At 40.1% G+C, this 21,004-nt stretch overlaps 1 protein-coding gene across 2 annotated transcripts in view; it reads right to left on the reverse strand.

The window, feature by feature from the left end:
• LNX2 (ligand of numb-protein X 2) overlaps positions 1-21,004 on the reverse strand; it is a 91,927-nt gene that overhangs the window by 31,571 nt on the left and 39,352 nt on the right. For both annotated transcript variants that reach the window (XM_084621238.1, XM_084621237.1), the window contains one exon: positions 7,422-7,935. In XM_084621238.1, coding sequence (XP_084477364.1) covers positions 7,422-7,822 — 401 coding nt within the window. In that variant the 5' untranslated portion in view covers positions 7,823-7,935. The remainder of the gene's footprint in view (positions 1-7,421; positions 7,936-21,004) is intronic.

Consider the following 21,004-nt stretch of genomic DNA (forward strand, 5'->3'; position numbering starts at 1 on the left):
AGTGGGGGTGGTAAGGGAAGAAAAAAACTCTACATCCTGCTCTCACCTGTGCATTCATAAGTTTTCTGAACAGAGCATTTCTCTACCCCAGGCTAGTATACAGGGAGCCAGAACCAGGGCTTTCTTCATTATGGTTAAAAAGACAGCAACCAACAGATAATTTCAGGCAGGAAAATAAAAAATGCACAGTCCTTAATTTACAAAGTTTCCTTTTAATTAGTATAAAGCCTTTTATTTTCCCAGCTCCTCTTGCTTCCTGACCTATGGATGGGTTGGAAATACACATTTTTCCTTTTCCCCCCACTTGGTCCTTCCCTCAGAATTCCACTACCTCCTCTTCATAACTGCTTTAATGAGCCCCTAGTTAAGCTGTTCCCCATCTACTTAGTGTTTTTTGTTTGTGAGTTTCCTATATGTTATTTATATGCGGCGACAACTGTAAGCTCAAAGGAACTATACAATGTTATGGTGATCTTTCATTTATATAATGGTCTTACATTTACATAATGCCTTTCATGTACATTGGTGATCAGGTCTGGACCTGGGTCTTCTGTCTCATCCGTAAGATGGAGTGTTGCCAACGCTCATGATTTGATCATGAGACTCATGATTTGATCATGAGACTCATGATTTGAAGTGTTTTTCTTAAAGCCCCAGCTCTTGGAGTCATGAGAATCTCAGTTTTGTTTTTTTAAGAATACGTTTCTAGCCCTCATGGCTGCAGAGCAAAGATTGAAAATGTGAGTCCCAAAAGGCTCAAACACCAGAAGACAAAACAAATTTATTATTTAAAATTTCATGATTTTTAAGTCAATATGATATTTCAGGATCTGACTCGTAGTTTTAAATGCTTGAGTTGGTAATACTGAAAAATTTCCAGCAGCACAGTTCCCCCTAGCACCACACTGGGGTTCAGTATCTACACCAAAGGAATCGAGTTCCACTTACTGAAGCACGAAGATTACTGCCTGTAGAAGGATCCCTATAAGTCTCATTAAAATATTGATCTGTTCTAACTATCAATCTAGCTCATGAGATCTATAGACATCACAGTTTAGGGGATATGGATGCTGGGTAATCTAGAATTTTATTTTGATACTGTTAGAGAAGACTTTTTTTTAGAAATATTTTTGAAGAGTCCTGTCTCTGTCAAAACTACAACCAGCTTTACAACCTGGTGTCAATTCTTCCACAGGGTGTATTTCTCATATGTATTTGGCAGATGACTAAAGTCTTCACAAAAAATAAGTTTTTGGTATTATTTTCCTAAATAGGAACTTTATAAACTGAAGTTAAAATGAGGAAATTTTGATAACATGATAAGTATGTCCAGTGATCCCAGTGTACTTTTCATGCAGTATTCTATGTGACTAACCTATTAAAACATAATTAATCCAATTTACAGATAACAAATGCTTGTAAGAAGAGCCTCATGAATGAGCTAGAATGGATGATGAAATGCCAGTCAACATTGGGTGGGAGGACCCAAATAATCCTTCAGATCAGAGGAGGGGTTGAGTTGCAGAGATCTCTCTTCCCTCCACCCTTTCTTGTGCAAGCTAGTCCTTGACCTTGACTATAGACCTAGAATATCTATCTATCCTATAGCAGTATATAGATTCTGATTACTATACAAATAGCTGAAAGTCTGTGCTATTGCACAGGTGTAATTCATAAAGTTGTGTGTGTAAAATACCAAAAATGGCTGAGAACTTAAAAATTGGATGGTAACAGATTACAGATCACAATGACAATTGAACCTAGTGATAGTCCAAATAAAACGAATTCTCAGCTATGTTTATAGCTTTCCCCCTCACTTCACACTGACTCAACAGACACTTTAGGCTAAAGGGTAATGTTTGGGGTTATTGCGTGCTCTGTTTGGGTGATTATGTTGATTTGTGTGTTCTGTGCTAGGAGAGTTGTGTGGATTTGTGCAGGTGGCAGTTGGGTATAGCACCAAGGCCAAATAACCTCCCATCTGTGCAGTCTCCCTCATACAACCAATGCAAATGTGGCAAGCAAATTAGCTATAGAGTAGAAAGCAATGATTGGTTGAGTTACCTGATCTTACAATGGTCTAGGACTCTAGGCATGGCATAGATACATGTCATGATAATACTGCAGCTGCACACTTCATAGTGTGATTAGTAAAGTCAAATGGCTGAAAACTTAAACATTGGAAGGCAATAGACCATGAACCCTAGTGATGATTCTACTGGTGATATTCTGAACAAAAAGAGTTCTTAACCATACTTGTAGCTACTTCCATCATTTCTCACTAGCACAGACACTTTAGGCTTCAGAGTGACATTCCTGGAATCTTATTATCTAGATAAAGGGGTTTATCATGCACAGTATGTGTGCATTATTCAAATATTGAAGCCACCCATTCCAAACAAGTGGCCAATACAAATTCCAGACCATACCAAACACCTTGACCTATTTTGTTTATTTCAAATATTTTGGAGAAAAGCTATTTTTGGGCCCCAATCTTGAAATTTGTTGTATATGGGTAGCTCGCTGTCCTCAGGCAGAGCCCTGCTGAAGTCAGTGGGTCTCTGTGAGGGCACAGAGATCGATCTTCACACAACAAGCTACATGATCAGAACTTCAGAATGTAAAATGCATTTTACTGGCACTATTTTTCATGTTATTCTATCTGTAAAATCAGGTCATCTTACTTATGAATAATAGAAGAGGTGGTATTAGCGTTTTTAAAAATCTCCAAAATGATGTAAAATAGATTTTCCTTAGATCAGGGCGCCATATGTGTCAGAGCTAATGTATCATGGCCTACCAGGACTAGGAGCAGCAGGTCAGCAGTAAACCCATGCATTGGTGCTATCTATTCGCTTTGGGAGTGTGGGGGAGGACCTAAAAAACCTCCATGAGGAGGGGTTCCATTGTGGAGATCTCTTTTCCCTCCACCCTTTCTTGTGCAAATTCAGAAGCTGGAGGAGGGGTAAGAGCAGTGATGAGGACCCCTTCTCTCAGTAGCCAGAAGGGTGAAGAGTGGGAAAAACCACAGAAAGCTCCTTCACCCTTCCAGCAATTGGAGAAGTTTTGGAAGGCTAGAAAAGCTTCATATGCATCAGACACTTAGTATCTAAAGACAGATATGAAAGATGAGCACCCAAAACAGGGGCCAGGGACAGCATCCTGGTAGGAATCCCAGCACTTTCCTCCTTCCCAGCAACTGAGTGTGGCAACGAGCTAGGCTTTCACCAGGGCATCTTGTTGATGGGAACACAGCTTGTAACCTAGGTGAGAATAGGTGTTAAGCAAGGAACGTTCGAACTCCAATCCTTTGGTTTTTCCTTACTTTTGAATAGTAGGTTTTGCATTTATTGTAATGCTTTTTTCTGTAAATCTTGCTATAGTCATGTATGAATCTACACATTAAATATGCTGGTTTCCAACCACTGAGCAACTCAAAAGAGGCTTTTATAGAAGGTTTAAATTTAACTTTCCACAAAAAATTCCTTTTAAAGGAAGCACTAAATGTTCAGTAATGGGGGATATGGAGGAGTGTTGTGGTACCTTCTGAAGTGGCTATACTTTTTAATACTGGATGGCAAATTGTGGCTCAGCTTAAATAAAAATAATAATAAAAAACCACTAAGACGGGGCCTAAATCTTCATGTGAACCAAAACTGCATTGTGCTGGACAAAAACTGTACCTTTCTAAAATGGAATTTGATTAGATCTGAAGACTCAGTAAGTTGAATTTAAATCAAATATTGCAGAAGTTCACTAAGGTTTTCTTGGACCTGTGTCAAGTAAATGATCTTTGATAAAGTAGATACCAACACCATTGTTAGTTATTAAACATTAACAAGCTTTCAAAATACCACATGCTAAGGAAATAAAGTACAAGAGACCCTTACAAGGGCTGATTCTAAGGGTCTGTGGTTCCCAAGCAAATTTGATGAACCTGAAAAACTGATAAATCAAGGAGATTCTAATTAAGCACTGAAAACTTGGGGGTGATTATTGCCCATGAAATCATCAAATTTGTGCCTCCTGCTTCTAATTTCCCTGATAGAGTGGTCTGCATTTACCACACACTCTGGAGTTGACTGGTGGATATTATAAAATTTCTTGCAGCCTTTCTGCTTAAATTAAGCCAATTATTATTTCACTGGAAATTTTAGTTCTGAGTCTGAATGTTTTTAACAGTGAGACTAGCATATTTCATTTCTTAGAAAAGCAGGCATGTTCATCCGAGTGCTCGCTGAAGCTGGTTTGTAATATCTAAGACAAAGATTACAACAGTACTGAATTGTACATTTATCTAACATGTAATAATCAGTAGTAGTATTTTATTGGATTCACCAATCCATATCAAATCTAATTCAAGCTATGCATTTATTGCACCTTTTATGCCAGCAGAGGTACTTTACATAAAGGTATTCCAATGTTTACAAATAAGCTATATTGAAAAACAACTTTACCACATATATAAAATGCATGAAGGTTATCAGTAGCACAAGTCAACAGAAAGGGAATTCCATATACATGGTGCACAGCAACTGAAATGTTGTTACAGACTGATTGATGGGAATAAATAATGATTCAGTTTAAATTAGACCTCATTATATGACTTGTGCATTAGACACACAATGATTTTATAAAGTGCTGAAGTGTGTATGCATTGTATTTTACACCAAAGTGACAAGTCCCTGCCATGAGGAGCTTACAATCTAAATTTGACTCAATTGAGAAAGAAATGGCAAATAATGGAAGAGGGCTAGGAAGGGGGCAACAGTAGTGAAATATCATTTGAATGTAATGTTCGGGATGCATCTCTGTTTTTTTAAAAAAATGATTTAATATATTAGGGTTATACGGTTAGCCAAATCAGATTTTTTTTCACCATCATGTAGGTTAGATGTGATCCTGTCCTGAATGAAGAAAAACAGTGAAAGTTGCTGACAGAAAGCTGAATGCAAATTAAAAATAGTTATTTCACTGGGGGAGGGGATTGGACCTTTTTCCAGAGAAAGGCAGAGATAGAACTTTATGGAAACCTCCGCCTTCAATAGTGTATGTAATACATTGTTTAAAATGTAAAACGCAATGCACGTGTAAAGAGGCTTGAATGAAATAACATCTACGGGTGGAAAAAAATTTCTGGCATCAGATGACCTCCTGAGGTCCCTTCCAACCCTGATATTCTATGATTCTATGGATTCCATATTTCACTTTTATCCATCACCTCCCTCTTTTCATTTAATGCTTGACCATATTCCTCTCCTATTTTAATTTTAAGACCACCAAATCCTTTAAAATGTGACACTTATTAGGGGCTACATATTCACAATGCTTTTCAACACACTAACTCGCTATCACTGTCATACTTCAGTTCCTCACACCAAATGTGATGGGATGCTCACATTTTTGTCGATGATGCAAATTTGACTCAGCTTGGCCCCATTTCAGTTCATGAAATAAGAGTAATAATAAAACCCTCTAAATATTTACTGAAAATATCCTGAAATATTGTTTAGAAAACAAAAGCAATGAAATGCCGCTCAATGAAACAAAGAATGTTAACATTCTTATTACAAAAAAATGACAGTTTACATTTAAGAGTGAAATACTGCCTAGACAACACAACACAACTGTACTACTAGATAGTACTTTCCTCAATTGTGCATATAGCAGACATTGGGGGGGCCAAGTTACATAACTTCATCTTCTCTAATTTGGTTAAAAGACAAGGAGTACTTGTGGCACCTTAGAGACTAACCAATTTATTTGAGCATAAGCTTTCGTGAGCTACAGCTCACTTCATCGCATGCATTCAGTGGAAAATACAGTGAGTCACTGTATTTTCCACTGAATGCATGCGATGAAGTGAGCTGTAGCTCACGAAAGCTTATGCTCAAATAAATTGGTTAGTCTCTAAGGTGCCACAAGTACTCCTTTTCTTTTTGTGAATACAGACTAACATGGCTGCTACTCTGAAACCTCTAATTTGGTTGTTTGTATTTCTTTTTCCCTTTATCTTGCTCTCCTTTCAATATTTCAAGATATTGGGGAGTAAGAGGGAAAAGAAATATAAAATAACCAGGTTTATTTTAATTTGTGTAGCAGAAGGCCCTAAACCTTTGAGTAATATCTTACAAAGAAATCTCAGAGGCCATCACTTCACCAGGGTAGCAAGTACAGTATATATTCAGGCAGTCTGGTGGAGTTTTAAGGTTTACACCGCCATCCTTTATGAGCCACCAAGCCCTCAGAAATAATCCCTGTCAGTTGCTCTATAGCAGCCATTTCTACTCTTCACCCTATAACAGAGGTGGGCAAACTACGGCCCACGGGACCATCCTGCCCAGCCCTTGAGCTCCCGGCTGGGAGGCTAGCCCCTAGCCCCCCCTCCGCTGTCCCCCTCCCCCGCAGCCTCAGCACGCCATACCATCAGCGCTCTGTCCCGCTGCTCCTCCTGGGCAGTGTGGGTGGCGGAGCTGTGAGCTCCTGCAGCTCTGAGCAGCATGGTAAGGGGGTGGGGTGGGGGGGGGGTTGGATACGGGGCAGGGGGTCCCGGAGGCAGGTTGGATGGGGCGGAGGTTTGGGGGCGGGGCAGTCAGGGGACAGGGAGCAGGGGGGGTTGGATAGGGAGTGAGGTCCCATGGGGCAGTCAGGGGCGTGGGTGTGGATAGGGATCAGGGCAGTCAAGGGAGAGGGAGCAAGTGGGGTTGGATAGGTGGTGGAGTCCCAGTGGGCGATTAGGGGCAGGGGTCCCGGGAGGGGGCGGTCAGGGGACAAGGACTGTTGGATGTGTCGGCGGTTCTGAGGGGGGCAGGAAGTGGGAGAGGGCGAATAGGAGGCGGGTGTCAGGCTGTTTGGGGAGGCACAGCCTTCCCTACCGGCCCTCCATACAGTTTGTAATGCCAAGGTGGCCCTCGGGCTAAAAAGTTTGCGCACCCCTGCCCTATAACCACATCATAGCACAGTGCACTGCAGCTCAGTTCCTTTCAGGTCTGGAGACAGACCACAGAGCAAAAACAAGGAAGATACTCCAGAATTTACACCTCCCAAGTTATATAGCACAATCCACCCTGTCTGCTCATATGGGACCCAATCCTGCAAAGTGCTAAGTGTCTTATTCCCATTCATTGGGAGCTGACGGTGCTCCAAAACTCACAGGATGAAACTTGCAAAAAAAAAAAATCAAACACCTTATAAGTGCGTCTGCTACCCCACAAAAAAAAAATAAAATAAAATTAAACAAAACCAAACACAGTTAAGCAATGAGTGACTGACCTGTTCCAGGAACAGATTTCTCAATAAACATCTTCTATACTGAATATTTGACAAAATTTTACTGTATAAAATCCACACAATTTAGACTGCTACTAAAACTATCCTAACAATACAAAAAGCTGTACTAGACAATCCCCTCCATTGCTCACCTGTTTTTGAGATGTGCTTCCAGCTCACATCGTTGCATTACCTCCTGACATACTGAAGAAAAGGGACACAAAACAAACAATTTATCTAACAGTTTATGAACGAGAATACTGGATTTTTTGCAGAGTTTAAAATGGAGCCTTTTTCGATCCAATGGACAGAAATCCTTCTCCTGCAAAAAGTTCCTTAGGCACTTGTAGCAGAATGTGTGTCCACAAGGGGTGTCTAACGGCTGCAACAAAGGCTGAAGGCAAATATGGCAGACCAAGTCATCATCCACTTCATTCTGATAGTTGTACAAATGATTCTCCCTTGTCCAATGTTGCTGGCCACATTCAAAACACAGAGGGTTCAAGGAGGAAGTCTGCTCTACTGAAACCATCTCATCATTTGTAGTACCCATTGTACAACATATGGTGCAGGTTTTGTTTCTTCATCAGTTAGACTTGTTGTGTAGTCTTGATTTTTTACAGTAAGGTGACTTATTCTTATGCTCGTTAATGAAAGTTCATTTTTCTGCAACATACAAGAAAATTAAAGTTATTCACGCTGTGCTACAAATGAGCAATATGAAAATACTGTTTAGAACAGTTTAAATTGTTCCAGTTTATCAAAATATTTATTAAAAATGCCCCAATTAGATTAATGGATATAAATTTTATTTTTCTTTCCAGAAATCCATCATAAAAGGGTTACAATGAAACAAACCCATAACACTAATTTTGTATTACAATAGAAACATTTTATTGCTACGTAACAGCTGTAATGTAATACAATTCCAATTATTGTGTAGCTTTTGCCTCCAAGAGGATTGTGGGTTAACAGCAAGGATACTATATTATATTATTTTAGATTAAAACAAAACAATTAGTTTTACTAACTAACACAAATATATTCCACTGTGAACTGAGGTTATGAGGCCAATTAATCAAATGTATACTCTAAAACATGAAGAAAGGAATTTCTTCAGCAACCTCAATAGCTGCTCAGTCTGTGGCATCCCATTAACAAAATACTGTTCACATGCCACATTGTGCCTATACGTTCTTAATTAGTGGATTACTGCACATTGAGGGTAACTAATTCTACCCAATATTATACATTTGATTCAAAATGTAGTAAAAGGCCGGGAAAAAGGTATGGTGTAAACTGATCATAAATTGTGCATAACTATTGACACCACACAATCAATATGTTTGCTTTTACATCTAATGAAGTTAAACATAGCACACTCACATAGAAAGAATTTACACCTAACTAGGATACTCAAATGTCAGTCAAAGTCAATATTTAGTCCTTGCTTATTATGAGATTTATTTTCCAAACCTTAAGCATGTTAACTTTATTAATAAATAATGAGATATACATGGCCAGGGAACTACACAGCCTAGTCACCCTATCACAGAAGTTTCAGTTCTACAGTAGACCTAAAGTTCATACAAATACTGATTGGGCTCCTCACCAATTCTTATTCCAATTTTCTCTCCCTTTACAAAAAAAATAAATAATAATTACTTCTGCCTCCAAGTAGCTTTGTGACTATAAACATTTTTATTTATAAAACAAATCTAATGTATTTTAGGCTTTTTATTTCTCTAAACAGCTGTTAGTCCTTCAAGATTTTCCTGCATTGCAAAAACTTTTTTTTCCTTTTTGCTAGACTGCACATTCTAACCTCACACAGCGGAACACAAGACTTAGGGCACATTTTGCAAGGATTATGATATTCTTTGATGCAAAAAGGATTCAATAGCAATTTGTAATCCAGGATTCTATACTGCTGTGGAAATTGATGCTCCTCATTGCCCTATCTTGTAGTAGATAATGTGCACCTTTGGCAAAGGATTTCATGAGGGAATAGGATAACAGTTTTTTGTTACTAGTGACAGTGAATGCAGAACTAGATGACATGGAAACCAGCCTTCAATATATTACGCAAGAAATCTGACAAAAAATTTGACAAGGAACCTTGTGTCTAGGGCCTCTCTCTATACAGAATCTAATTCCCTTAACTTTACGTCCACACTGGTCATTAAAATAATATAGAAGGTGTGGGACTTTCCTAAGGACTGCTCTCTACACATAAAATCAGTAAAAAAATAAATGTTCTAGAAAACGTAGTGTGACAGACCCAGACAGACCGTTTCCCAGTCTTGAAAGGATCCATTCCCTCCATGGCTAGTGAAAGCCATTATTCAGTATCCTGTAGCCAGCATGACTATGTACAACTGCTGAAATGTCTCCTAGAATTATAGTATTAGCTAAAGAAAACTGCAAACAAGTGGAAAAAAAGCTGTAGGGGGGAAAAAAAAGGAAAAGTGTTCTGACTTTGTCTTTCAACACATATAATTCACCAGAAAATAAGTCTCCTGGGATTTTTGTGAGACAGCAGAATAGCGCAGGTGGTACCCTTGTTGCTATAATAAAATGCCTTGTCCCTTAGGCAACTGCCTGTGACTGGATATCCAACCGTGCAAAAAATATTTAGCAAGTTCTTTTTTGTCTAAAATTGGTCTTATTTATGGGTCTTTTGGTTCTGATTTACTGATATAACTACAATTCTCAGTCAATCATCTCAAATTCCTGAAGTGGCTTGAAATGTTGTCTGTTTCGGGTTTTTCTGGGGGGGAACTAGATTCAAATGCCATGATTTTCACCTTTTTTTCTGGAACAATACTATAAAACATTAATAGTACAAACAACAGCTGTGCCCTCCCTCACATTAGTGTACTGTCCCCTTCATGCATGACAAAGAACAGACTCTATTATTTCACAATTTAAAGACGACTATGTATTTCTGAATGAATGCCTGGAAGAATTTAAACTAGCCCGGTTCAAAATTTCACATTAAGAAATTGGAGGATTAGTTCTTAATAATTATTTATCATTTTTAAAACTGTACAACAGATTTTTCCCTGATCCCAAAATACAAAAATTTTTAAAACTAACTGTTTTACATTCTCAGTTCCTCTTAAAAGTTTCACATCCCAGAGTTTCCAGTTACATGTGCTACTCTGCACCTTTTCTTTCAACAAAAGGAAAGACCAATGAGTACCCTCTCAATGACTGCCACCATTACTCCTTTGCTGTACTCAGTGGCCTCCCTGCATGGCATCAGCTTCTCTCCAAGACTGAAACGATCCAGCTTTCATTGCTATATAACTAACTGATATAACAATTTATTTTGGTATGGACATTTGCTCATTAAATATCATGTATATAAAACCAATCAAACGATATCCAATTGAAAGCTATGAAACCAAACTGATAGTAAAAAAATAACCAGCTCTGTTCCCCCTTGTTCCAGGGCTGTTCTATGCTGGCCTGTTCCCCCAGCCTCAGGGCTTCTCTAAATTGGGCTGGCTACCAACAGCCCTAAGGTGCTACTCTACTTTCTGAGGCATAGAGATGCCCTCTTTCCCCAGCAGCTCTGGGTAGGGAAGGTGTAGGAGTTACTATGGAGGCTTTACTCAACCAGCAGTGCCTAAATATAGGGCATCCTAATGCAACCAGATAGAGGAAATCTATTCTGGCAGGGTGATGCATAGCTGCTCTAACACAGCCCAAGAGATAGCTAGATGAAATAATAACTACATGAACAAATCACAACGCCTCATTCATCAACATGTTGGGTCACAGGATATGTTGACTAAGGACAATATATGTTATAAGAGTCTTTAAAGATTTCTGAATCCTCTTCTGTTCTGGTTCTTGTACTGCACCCATCACCATGCTAGCTGAGCACGAGGTAGCTGTTATTATATTTATTCTCCATAATTACATATGATTTTACATTTTCAAACCTTCATACAAATATAAAATAACCTTCATACCACCCAAAAGGTATGCACCACCCCTGTATTGTGTAGATGACGAAACAGGGAGAGGTTTAATCACTTGCCCCAAACTACAGCAGAGCCAAGATTAAAAATTAGAAATTCCTGGTGTCATAGTTTCAGGGTAACCACACCTGTATCCCCCTACTCAGTGAGTCCACTCCCGGAGTGCCCAATCAGGTCTCCAGCCATCATCTGTCTCTGGGCAGGCACTCTTGTCCCACTCCCTTTTGACTGGGGGCTTTACAGGCTGCAAACGTCCCTGCCTTACACTGTGATACCACCAGCAAGCTGGTCTGCCTAAAGACCAATGTCACCCACACACCTCCTGCGTGTGGTGCTCTGTCCCATCTAGGGGCACTGAGACCAATTAGAGAGATATTAATGAGTCTGCTCTACAGCCTTAGCTAACAGAAGTATAGCTTTTATCTCATGCAGTAGAGGCTCATGCATTTAGCTCCAGGCGTCCCAGGTTCGATCCTGCTCACCGACAACCGGGGTCCGTCGGTGTTACACCAGCACCTGTCCTTTGCTTTATCTCCAAGGGCTGTGAACAGTGTACTGCCAGCAGTTACAAATTACTGCACAGCTCTTTCTAGGCAAACGCCTTTATTCTTATGGTAAAAGCATTACAGAGAAAACATTTAAAAAAAAATCAAAGCACACTAAAAGCTTACCAGAGGTCACCATTAGTCTTATAGGGCTACAGTAGGCCAAAGTCCTTCCAATCCTTCTGCAAGGGTTGGGGCCCCCCTTGGACAGAAGGCCCTGAGTCAGTTTAAACACAGCCTTTTGATATCAAAACTCCTTTCTCTTTGTTCGTCTCTGGAAAACCCAGTTTGAACCAGTATATGTGAGCCTCCTGAGTGTGTGGTACCTCTCTGGAGATATTTACAATCCTGAATTATTCATCTTAATCATCTGCCATTGTTTTTGATTTCTAGAGAAGCTGCAGTAGTCCTCCGCCCAGAGTTGCATACAATACCTGGCCCACAGTGACACACAAATCATTTATAAACTAAAGACAATATGGTCCACACGTATATTGCATGGGATTGCATTATCTGTCACACCTAGTTCCCAGTGCAATGTTCAGTCCAATATCATGCTTACCAGTAAATACAGTAACTAATTTGGTGACTCTGATAGCTGTTTCAAGTAGGCAATAGTATGACTAGATAATTAGAGATGGCAGAAACGCTTCCATATTTAATCTCATCATATTTTTCATGACAAACATCTGGTGCTGTCATAAATATAAAGGGAAGGGTAAACACCTTTAAAATCCCTCCTGTCCAGAGGAAAAGCCCTTTCACCTGTAAAGAAAGGGTTAAGAAGCTAGGATAATCTCGCTGGCACCTGACCAAAATGACCAATGAGGAGACAAGATACTTTCAAAGCTGGAGCGGGGGAGAAACAAAGCTTCTGGGTCTGTCTGTGTGATGCTTTTGCCGGGGACAGAACAGGAATGGAGTCTTAGAATTTAGTAAGTAATCTAGCTAGATATGCGTTAGATTAGGGTTTCTTTAAATGGCTGAGAAAATAAGCTGTGCTGAATGGAATGGATATTCCTGTCTTTGTGTCTTTTTGTAACTTAAGGTTTTGCCTAGAGGGATTCTCTATGTTTTGAATCTAATTACCCTGTAAGGTATTTACCATCCTGATTTTACAGAGGTGATTCTTTTTACTTTTTCTTCTATTAAAATTCTTCTTGTAAGAAACTGAATGCTTTTTTCATTGTTCTTAAGATCCCAGGGTTTGGGTCTGTGGTCACCTATGCAAATTGGTGAGGATTTTTATCAAACCTTTGCCAGGAAGGGGGGTGCAAGGTTTTGGTGAGGATTTTTGGGGGAAAGACGTTTCCAAACGACTTTTTCCCAATAATAAACCTGGTCAGACGTTTGGTGGTGGCAGCGAAAGTCCAAGGGCAAAAGGTAAAATAGTTTGTACCTTGGGGAAGTTTTAACCTAAGCTGGTAAAAGTAAGCTTAGGAGGTTTTCATGGAGGCCCCCACATCTGTACCCTAGAGTTCAGAGTGGGGAAGGAACCTTGATAGGTGCTATAGAATAAGAGCAGTGCTCCATGTCAATTCCCACTGCCTACATTGCCTGTCAGCCGACTCAGCAGGTACAGCTTCTGTTTTAATTATTGAAAATATACAGTAAAAATACCCATGTAAATGAAGCAGAACTAGAAACAATACTCTGATGGCTTTATAAGGTCTGTATTAATGATTCAGATATCTGGGGCTTCATTATATTCATATGCAGGAAAACAGATTTTAAAAGTAATTTTAAAGTAATCCTGTAAGATTTTACTCTGAAAATACTAAAAGTTTATCCCAATTCTAACTTTGGGTATTTATTATTACTAATTATTATTATTTGTATGGAGCATAGGAGCCCCAGTCATGGCCCAGGACCCCATTGTGCTAGGTGCAGTACAATCACAGAAGAAAAAGACAGTCCCTGCCCCCAAAGAGTAAGTATAAGAAAATATACAACAAATGGATACAGATAAAGTGACTGGGCAGTATAAGGAAACAATGGGACAATATTGGTCAGCATGATAGGTTGTGGTCTCAGCACACCAGCAGCTTAACCATTGTCAAATTTTTTGTAGGATATAAACTATTAAAATGCTATGATGCCACAGGAAGGTGTCTGGTAAGTCAAAAATCAATAACTTTGCTGGAGAGGCAGAAGTGCTGACCAAAGCCCTGGCAGATTTCTGTTAAAGGTCTTTTTATCCAACATGCACATTTTCAGACTGACTTTCAGCCCTATCGTATCCAGGAAAATTAAAATATTAAGTTCACAAGAATAAGCAGGCCTTTTGTATTCAAGCAAATAAAATTACATCCCAATGGTAAGTTTTGTATATGGCCAGAATTATACCAGAACCAAACAATGCTGGGCTCAAACTACTGTCATCGATTTACATTGTCTTTTCCACCTACTCTAAGTATCTACTTTCCATAAAAACAATGCCCATATAATAATTATACTTTACAATTAAATCTGTGCTCATAGTAGACTGCATTTGGACAGTGCATCGACTTCAGAAAATTTCAGGAACATACTGCAGACAATGCTTTTGTTTTTATGCTTCAGGAATTCAGTTTTAAGGTTTTTAAATAAGTCACATCTCTAGGAAAAGTACTTTTAGCTACTTCAGCAGGAAGGCAGTTTTACTGGGTAACAAATGAAGGATCACCTAAATCTGGTGAATGCAGATTATGGAAGAGTCAACACTACGGAAACTTGCATTTCATATTTGTGGTGTGCTACGTTTCCATAGTAACAAAGAGCTACAGGCTTTAATTACAGCAGCTCCTTTAAACAGAGGTCTCTTGCAAGGACACCTGCTGTATGTTTTCTTATAAAAAGCTAAGACTCTGGAATAATTGGATCAATGCAATATCATTGTAACTTTACATTCTGTGATCCACTTGTCTAGACTGATAGGATCCAAGTAGTGATCCTATCAACTAAAGGAAAAGATGCACGGGAAGGAGAAGCAGGTACACTCTAAATCAGGGGTGGGCAAACTATGGCCCGCGGGCTGCATCCAGCCTGTCAGACCTTTTAATCCGACCTTCGAGCTCCCGCTGGGGAGCAGGGTCAGGGGCTTGCCCTGCTCTGGGCTCTAGCCAGGGAGTGGGGTCTGGGGCTTGCCCCACTCCGCGCGTGCTGTGGCTCCATGTGGCTTCTGGAAGCAGCGACACGTCCCCCTCCAGCTCCTACACACAGGGGCAGCCACGCGGCTCTGCGCGCTGCCCCGTCCGCAGGCCCTGCAGCTCCCATTGGCCAGGAACTGTGGCCAATGGGAGCTGCAGGGGTGGTGCCTGTGGATGGGACACTGTGCAGAGCGGCCTGGCTGGCACTGCGCCTCTGCGTAAGAGCCAGAAGGGGGACGTGCTGCTGCTTCCAGGAGCTGCTTTAGGTAAGTGCTACCTAGAGTCTGCACCCCAACCTCCTCCCACGACTCACCCCCTGCCCCAGTCTGGAACCCCTTCCATACCCTGAACCCCTCATTTCTGGCTCTACCCTAGAACCTGCACCCCCAGCCCAGAGCTCGTACCCCCTCCCACACCCCAATACCCTGACTCACAGCCTGGAGACCACTCCCATACTCTGAACCCCTCTGTTCCATCTCCAGCCCGCAGCTACCTCCTGCACCCCAAACCCTTCATCCCTGGCCCCATACCAGAGCCTGTACCTCCAGCCGGAGCCCTCACCCCCCCCACCTCAACCCCCCTGCCACACCCCAACCCCCAATTTCATGAGCATTCATGGCCCACCATACAATTTCCATACCCAGATGCTGCCCTCAGGCCAAAAAGTTTGCCCACTCCTGCTCTACATGAAAGTAGCTTGGAAGGTGCCAGAAAGGAACCCTATTAAACCGGGCAGCAACTACAAAAGACCAAATATTTAGCCAGAAGTATTTGTTCAAAGTGTGCAAAAATCATCAAGTGGCCACCTTCCACAACCCATTTAGTGGGAACACTCATTTTTGGCTCAGGAGCTTGCAGTAGACTTACTCTAGTCAAACAAATCTGAATGGAAACAGGAGAGATGAGGACTGGTACCTCATAGGACTCTTCAATGAAACGCCAAGCTCCTTATAACACATACAGAGACTACATCAGATAAGTCTCCGACTCAAAGAAAAGGAGAGATCAAAGAAGATAAATCTTTAATTTAAGACACACACACACACATATATTTATATATTTATTAGATGTGGAAAATTTAGACCGAGCAAGAGACCCTCAAAAAGTTGGAGGAAAAGAGAAACCAAGATGTACAGTAGAATAAACAATGGTGTGAAAGCAGGGAACACCAAGTTATTTTTTTTAACACTTTGTCCATTTGATGCAAAAACACCAAACCCCACTTAGTGACAATCACCAAAATTATGTGTTCTCTCTCCTCCCTTTCAGAACCTACTTCACCCACTCCTGACTGAGGCAGGGAGCAAGAAACTCAGACAAAATTGTTCTAACATATGCAGGACTTCTTAGAAATTTAAAACTAACTCATTGCCGAGCAAGGACATAATATAGGGATTCTGGCACAGGGGTAATATGAGAAGCAAATTTGACTCACACAAGAAACCTAATAGCTGCATTCTGGACACACTGGAGAAAATACGTACAGAAACAAGAAGAAGGCCAACATACAGTACTTTATAAATAAAAAACAGTCAGCACATTTGTACTTAAAGCATGAACAAGTTTTTACGCCATTTATAGAAAACAAATGCTCTATCCAGGCTCTGTTATTGAAAACTCAAAACAAAATATTGTAGTTGTATAGAGTAAAAGTTCAGTCTAAAATATCAAAGTTTTCTAGAAAAGCAGGCCCAAGGTACTTTACACTAGTGCTTTGGACCAAATTAACAGCAGAATGACCTGAACTATATTAAAGACAATGACCATCTGTTGCTGTCAAATATTGAATTTCAGTAGATCAACTTAAAAAGCAAAGCAAACCTGCATACCAGAATCAGACATAAAATACAAATATATTTTGGTGTCATCTGCATAACAGTGAAATATTATCTCAAAGCCTTTAAATAATGGCAGAATATTCTGAAAATGCATAAAGAACTAGAGAGAAGTACAGAACCCCAAGAGATGTTCTACATACCAGTAGTCATAGTTGGACATATATTCAGGATCCACAAGAGTTTAAAAATTCTTTACATTAAAAAAAATCACATCAAAACAAGGATGTAAGAGTTCAAACTAAGACCGTAAACATTCAAGGAGCAATGGGTTTCTATCTTTTTCATACCTGTATTGAGACCCCATGCTACAACACAAAAAAATTATGGGAGCTCCCTCCCATTAACCAGGAAGAAAGGGAAATGGTTGTGAACCCTTGCTTATGACTCCCAGGTTCAAAACCCACATTACAGTGTAATAGTCAGGATATCAAAAGCCAAGCTGGCTATTCTGTGGCCATAATAATCATATGCCATAATGCCAAAATAAATATGCAGAACTTTACAGACCTTACCCATGGCTTCTATTATACCATGAAAATAAAACACAAACTTGCCATAAACACAGAGTGTATACCAGAGGGACCTATGGATGTGTCACCATTATACTTCAGACAGATGAAACTAGTAGGTGATTTTTTCCCCTCTCTTCAGCACTGTGCTGTGTTCTATCAGGAAGAAGAGTAAAGTACATTACTTTTGAAATAACAGACTCAATTTCATCTAATAAGGAAAAAAAATGATTCAGGATTATACGTTCACCAAGTCTGAGACCAAAAATTGTTTGTTTTAAAAACAAAGCTTTTTTTTTTTTTTTTTGGTACAAGACTGCAAAATTTAAATAACCTGATTGCTCTCTTAGTTGAAAAAACAATTTCCCCAAGCTTAAGTAATTCAGCTAAACATGGCTTTTCTCCAAAGTATAGAAAAGCACCAACACAACCTTTGATTAACATCACTGTAAGCGGTAGGATTTTATGTCTGAGAAAAAAAAATTAGTATGCCTGCAGTCAAGAAATTAACAGCAAGGGGATAATTAGCCAGACTGCTTCTTTCCTACTGATTGACTGAATTGCAGAGGGAGGCAGAGAGTGAAAATGTTGCTTATCCATGCATTTATTTTCTACAAGACAATCTATCTAACAGCTTTTCACATTTGGGTTGCCCTTTCTGTTTGGAGAGATTAAAACAGCAGAAAGCCATCAATCAAGAAGCTAAACCTTCTATAAAGCCCATTCCCATGTATCCTGTTCCCAAATGACAGCTTCCACAGAAAAGCAGAACAACTTTAACTACATTAAACATAATGGGCTCCTGGCTACCCAGAATGTAACATACAAAAGACATGATTTGATTAAATTATATAGATTTTTAAAAGTCAGAGGCAGGTGAAAGAAATAAAAAGTGAAGTGTGGCTATATTCCCTTTTCATCTTGCTTGAGAGGTGTCTTAATTGGAGAGCAAGCCCCCATCACATCAGTATCCTAAGGGTCTAAATGAAGACATCCCCAAGGAGATAACTATCTTGGAGCTACCCTGGAGAGAGGGTCAAGGTCTCAGCAGCCACAAGAGGTGAACCCAAAACAGGCAGAAAATAAAGGGAGGGTGGGGGGGAAAGAAAGAATCAATTGCTACCTGCAAGTTCCCCCAGTGGAAGTAGATTCCAGAGTAAGAGTTTTTAGGGTGTCTGTAGGCAGAAACAGGAAACCTGACCCTTCAGACAAACTTACACCACCTTCCATGACAGACACCTACCTCCTTTTTGGCTTCCCCTTCTCTGCCAGTCAGTCAAAGTCTGGATGGCAGTGGGAGTTGAAATTATTTTGTGAGGCAGATTATGCTCAGTAACAAGCTCTTTGGCTCAGTAAAAGGATAAGGAAACTGGGTAAAATATATGATCAAATGTAAAAGAACACTTATCTAAAATGGAGAATTTCTAAGGAGATCTAAACCGGACAGGTGGGAACTCTTGGTTCTGCCCACTCTTCTTGGTGTGAAGGATGGACTCTTGAGATAAAGCAAGGAGATAGTTTTTACAAATGGCTCAGCCCTTGGCAGGGAAAAGGAAGGCCATAGCTCTCTGTCAACAGGCAGGGGGAATCAATATATCATAGGTTACCAAACATTCTCAGAGAAGTGCAGGAAATACTTCCAACCGCAAAGCGTAAGGCACTTTATGCTATGAGGGAGAAGTGTGAGGGGTTATAGAAAGGGAACAAAAGGCATCCTGGGGGACTTGAAGCTTCAGTCACTTGCATCAACTGGCTAAAGGCCATCACTAGCAAGCACTTAAACTGGCCTACAGTCATAACAAAGGAATGCTTCTCCAGAGATCTGGAGACTATTTACTTATTCCCAGGGCACGGTAAATATTACCAGGATGGAGGCAGCTCTTAAAAAATAAATTTACCTTCTTATGTTTTCATGGCAGACTTATCTATACTCTAATTAGCCTACGTCAAGTAAGAGCTGAAAATTAGCATTTGAGTTGCACAGAATGACTGTATTAACTGCAGAGTTATTCCATCTAGTCTGCAGCACAGTGTGATTGTATTAGAGCTAATGAGTTGTGCTACATGCCCTGGTGGATCAGTCAACTCAAGTTAAAAACTACCAACACACTGAAGTTATGAGGTTTTAATGTGTGGATGGGATTTAAGTTGGGGTAACATCTGAGTTAACACTGCAATAAAGACAAACCTCTAGATGGTGGTTGGTCACACCTGAGTTAGATCAACTGAAGTGCTCAGACCCAGGTGCAGATCAAGCGAGTTAACTGCAGTGAAGACATACCAAATGGGTGTTGCTGTAATATAACCAAGTTCATATAGTAAAATAGTGCATGAACAGACAAGAGAGGAAAAATAAATTAGAAATCTGTATCAAGACATCCCCTGACAATGGCCCAACCCAGCACCTCTAAAGTCAATGCAAGGTTTGTCATTGGTTTCAATGGGAGCAGGACTGGCCCCACTTTAGGTCCCAAACCTGCACCGGATGGATGTCTCCTGCACAGAGCCTCACTAAAGTCAACAGGGCTCTGCACAAGAGCTGGGGTCCACTCATGAGGAATTCACAATGCAGCCTCTGGTTTTCCTTGGTTTTTAGTTCTTCTGAATGATTTTCCATTCACTTCAAAGCACCACAGAAGTTTCAGAATGTCACAGGTTTTAGCAGTTGGTATGCTACAGAAACTACAGACCTTTCTGCAAAATTTAAATCCAGAATGCCATGGAAAACACTGGATGCCCTGGTTATGAGTAACTGGACATTCTTATACCACCTAGTTTTAAGTAAAAATCTTTATTGCATGCAAAAGAAATTCTAAGGACAAAAATACAACACTTAAAATAAACAGATACTTATGTGATACAAATCTATACAGTAATAACTTGCAACTTGTGAAAGAAGGCTCAGATGGTTGGGACATGTACACTGTATGGAAGATGGGAGACATGCTAAGTAAGCATTGAACTGGGTACCCGAGAAAGAACAGAGAAAATGAGCAAGGCCAAGGAAGAACTGGCAGAAAACAGTGACAGAGAATATTGAATGCGGTGGCATCACCTGGGAAGAACTACTACAATTAACAAGCGACTGTAATCAGTGAAGGAACTGGACTGCCCAATGTGTCAGCATCACAGGAGGAACTAAGGTCTAACACATATCTGATATAAATCTATCCAATCTACTCAGTAGTAACTTAGAATCATAGAATACCAGGGTTGGAAGGGACCTCAGGAGGTCATCTAGTCCAACCCCCTGCTCAAAGCAGGACCAATCCCCAATTTTTGCCCCAGCTCCCAAATGGCCCCCTCAAGGATTGAACTCACAACTCCTGGGTTTAGCAGGACAATGCTCAAACCACTGAGTTATCCCTTCCCCACAACTTGCTACATTTAGTGAATATTATGAGACACCCATAAAACTTTCTTTTAATTAAATGTTGTGTTTAGAAAGATAAACAGCTCTTTATATATATATATATATATATATATTTATTTACACACAAACACCCCTACCCCACCCACTTTATCCAGGATTTTAAGAATAGAATTCACACAGAAATTAAATCTCTGTGTGGATATATCCAAAAGAGACAAAGAATATACAAATTAAGATAACATTGCATTTGTATCAGTCAAAAACTGGGCATAATACACTTTCTTACTCCAGTCTTTGTAAGCACATTTCATGGCCGTGGAATTAGAGAGACTTGTAAGGAGCATTTGTTG

The sequence above is a fragment of the Lepidochelys olivacea genome, assembly GCF_965140295.1.
Source record: "Lepidochelys olivacea isolate rLepOli2 genome assembly, chromosome: 1".
Taxonomy (NCBI): Eukaryota; Metazoa; Chordata; order Testudines; family Cheloniidae; genus Lepidochelys; species Lepidochelys olivacea.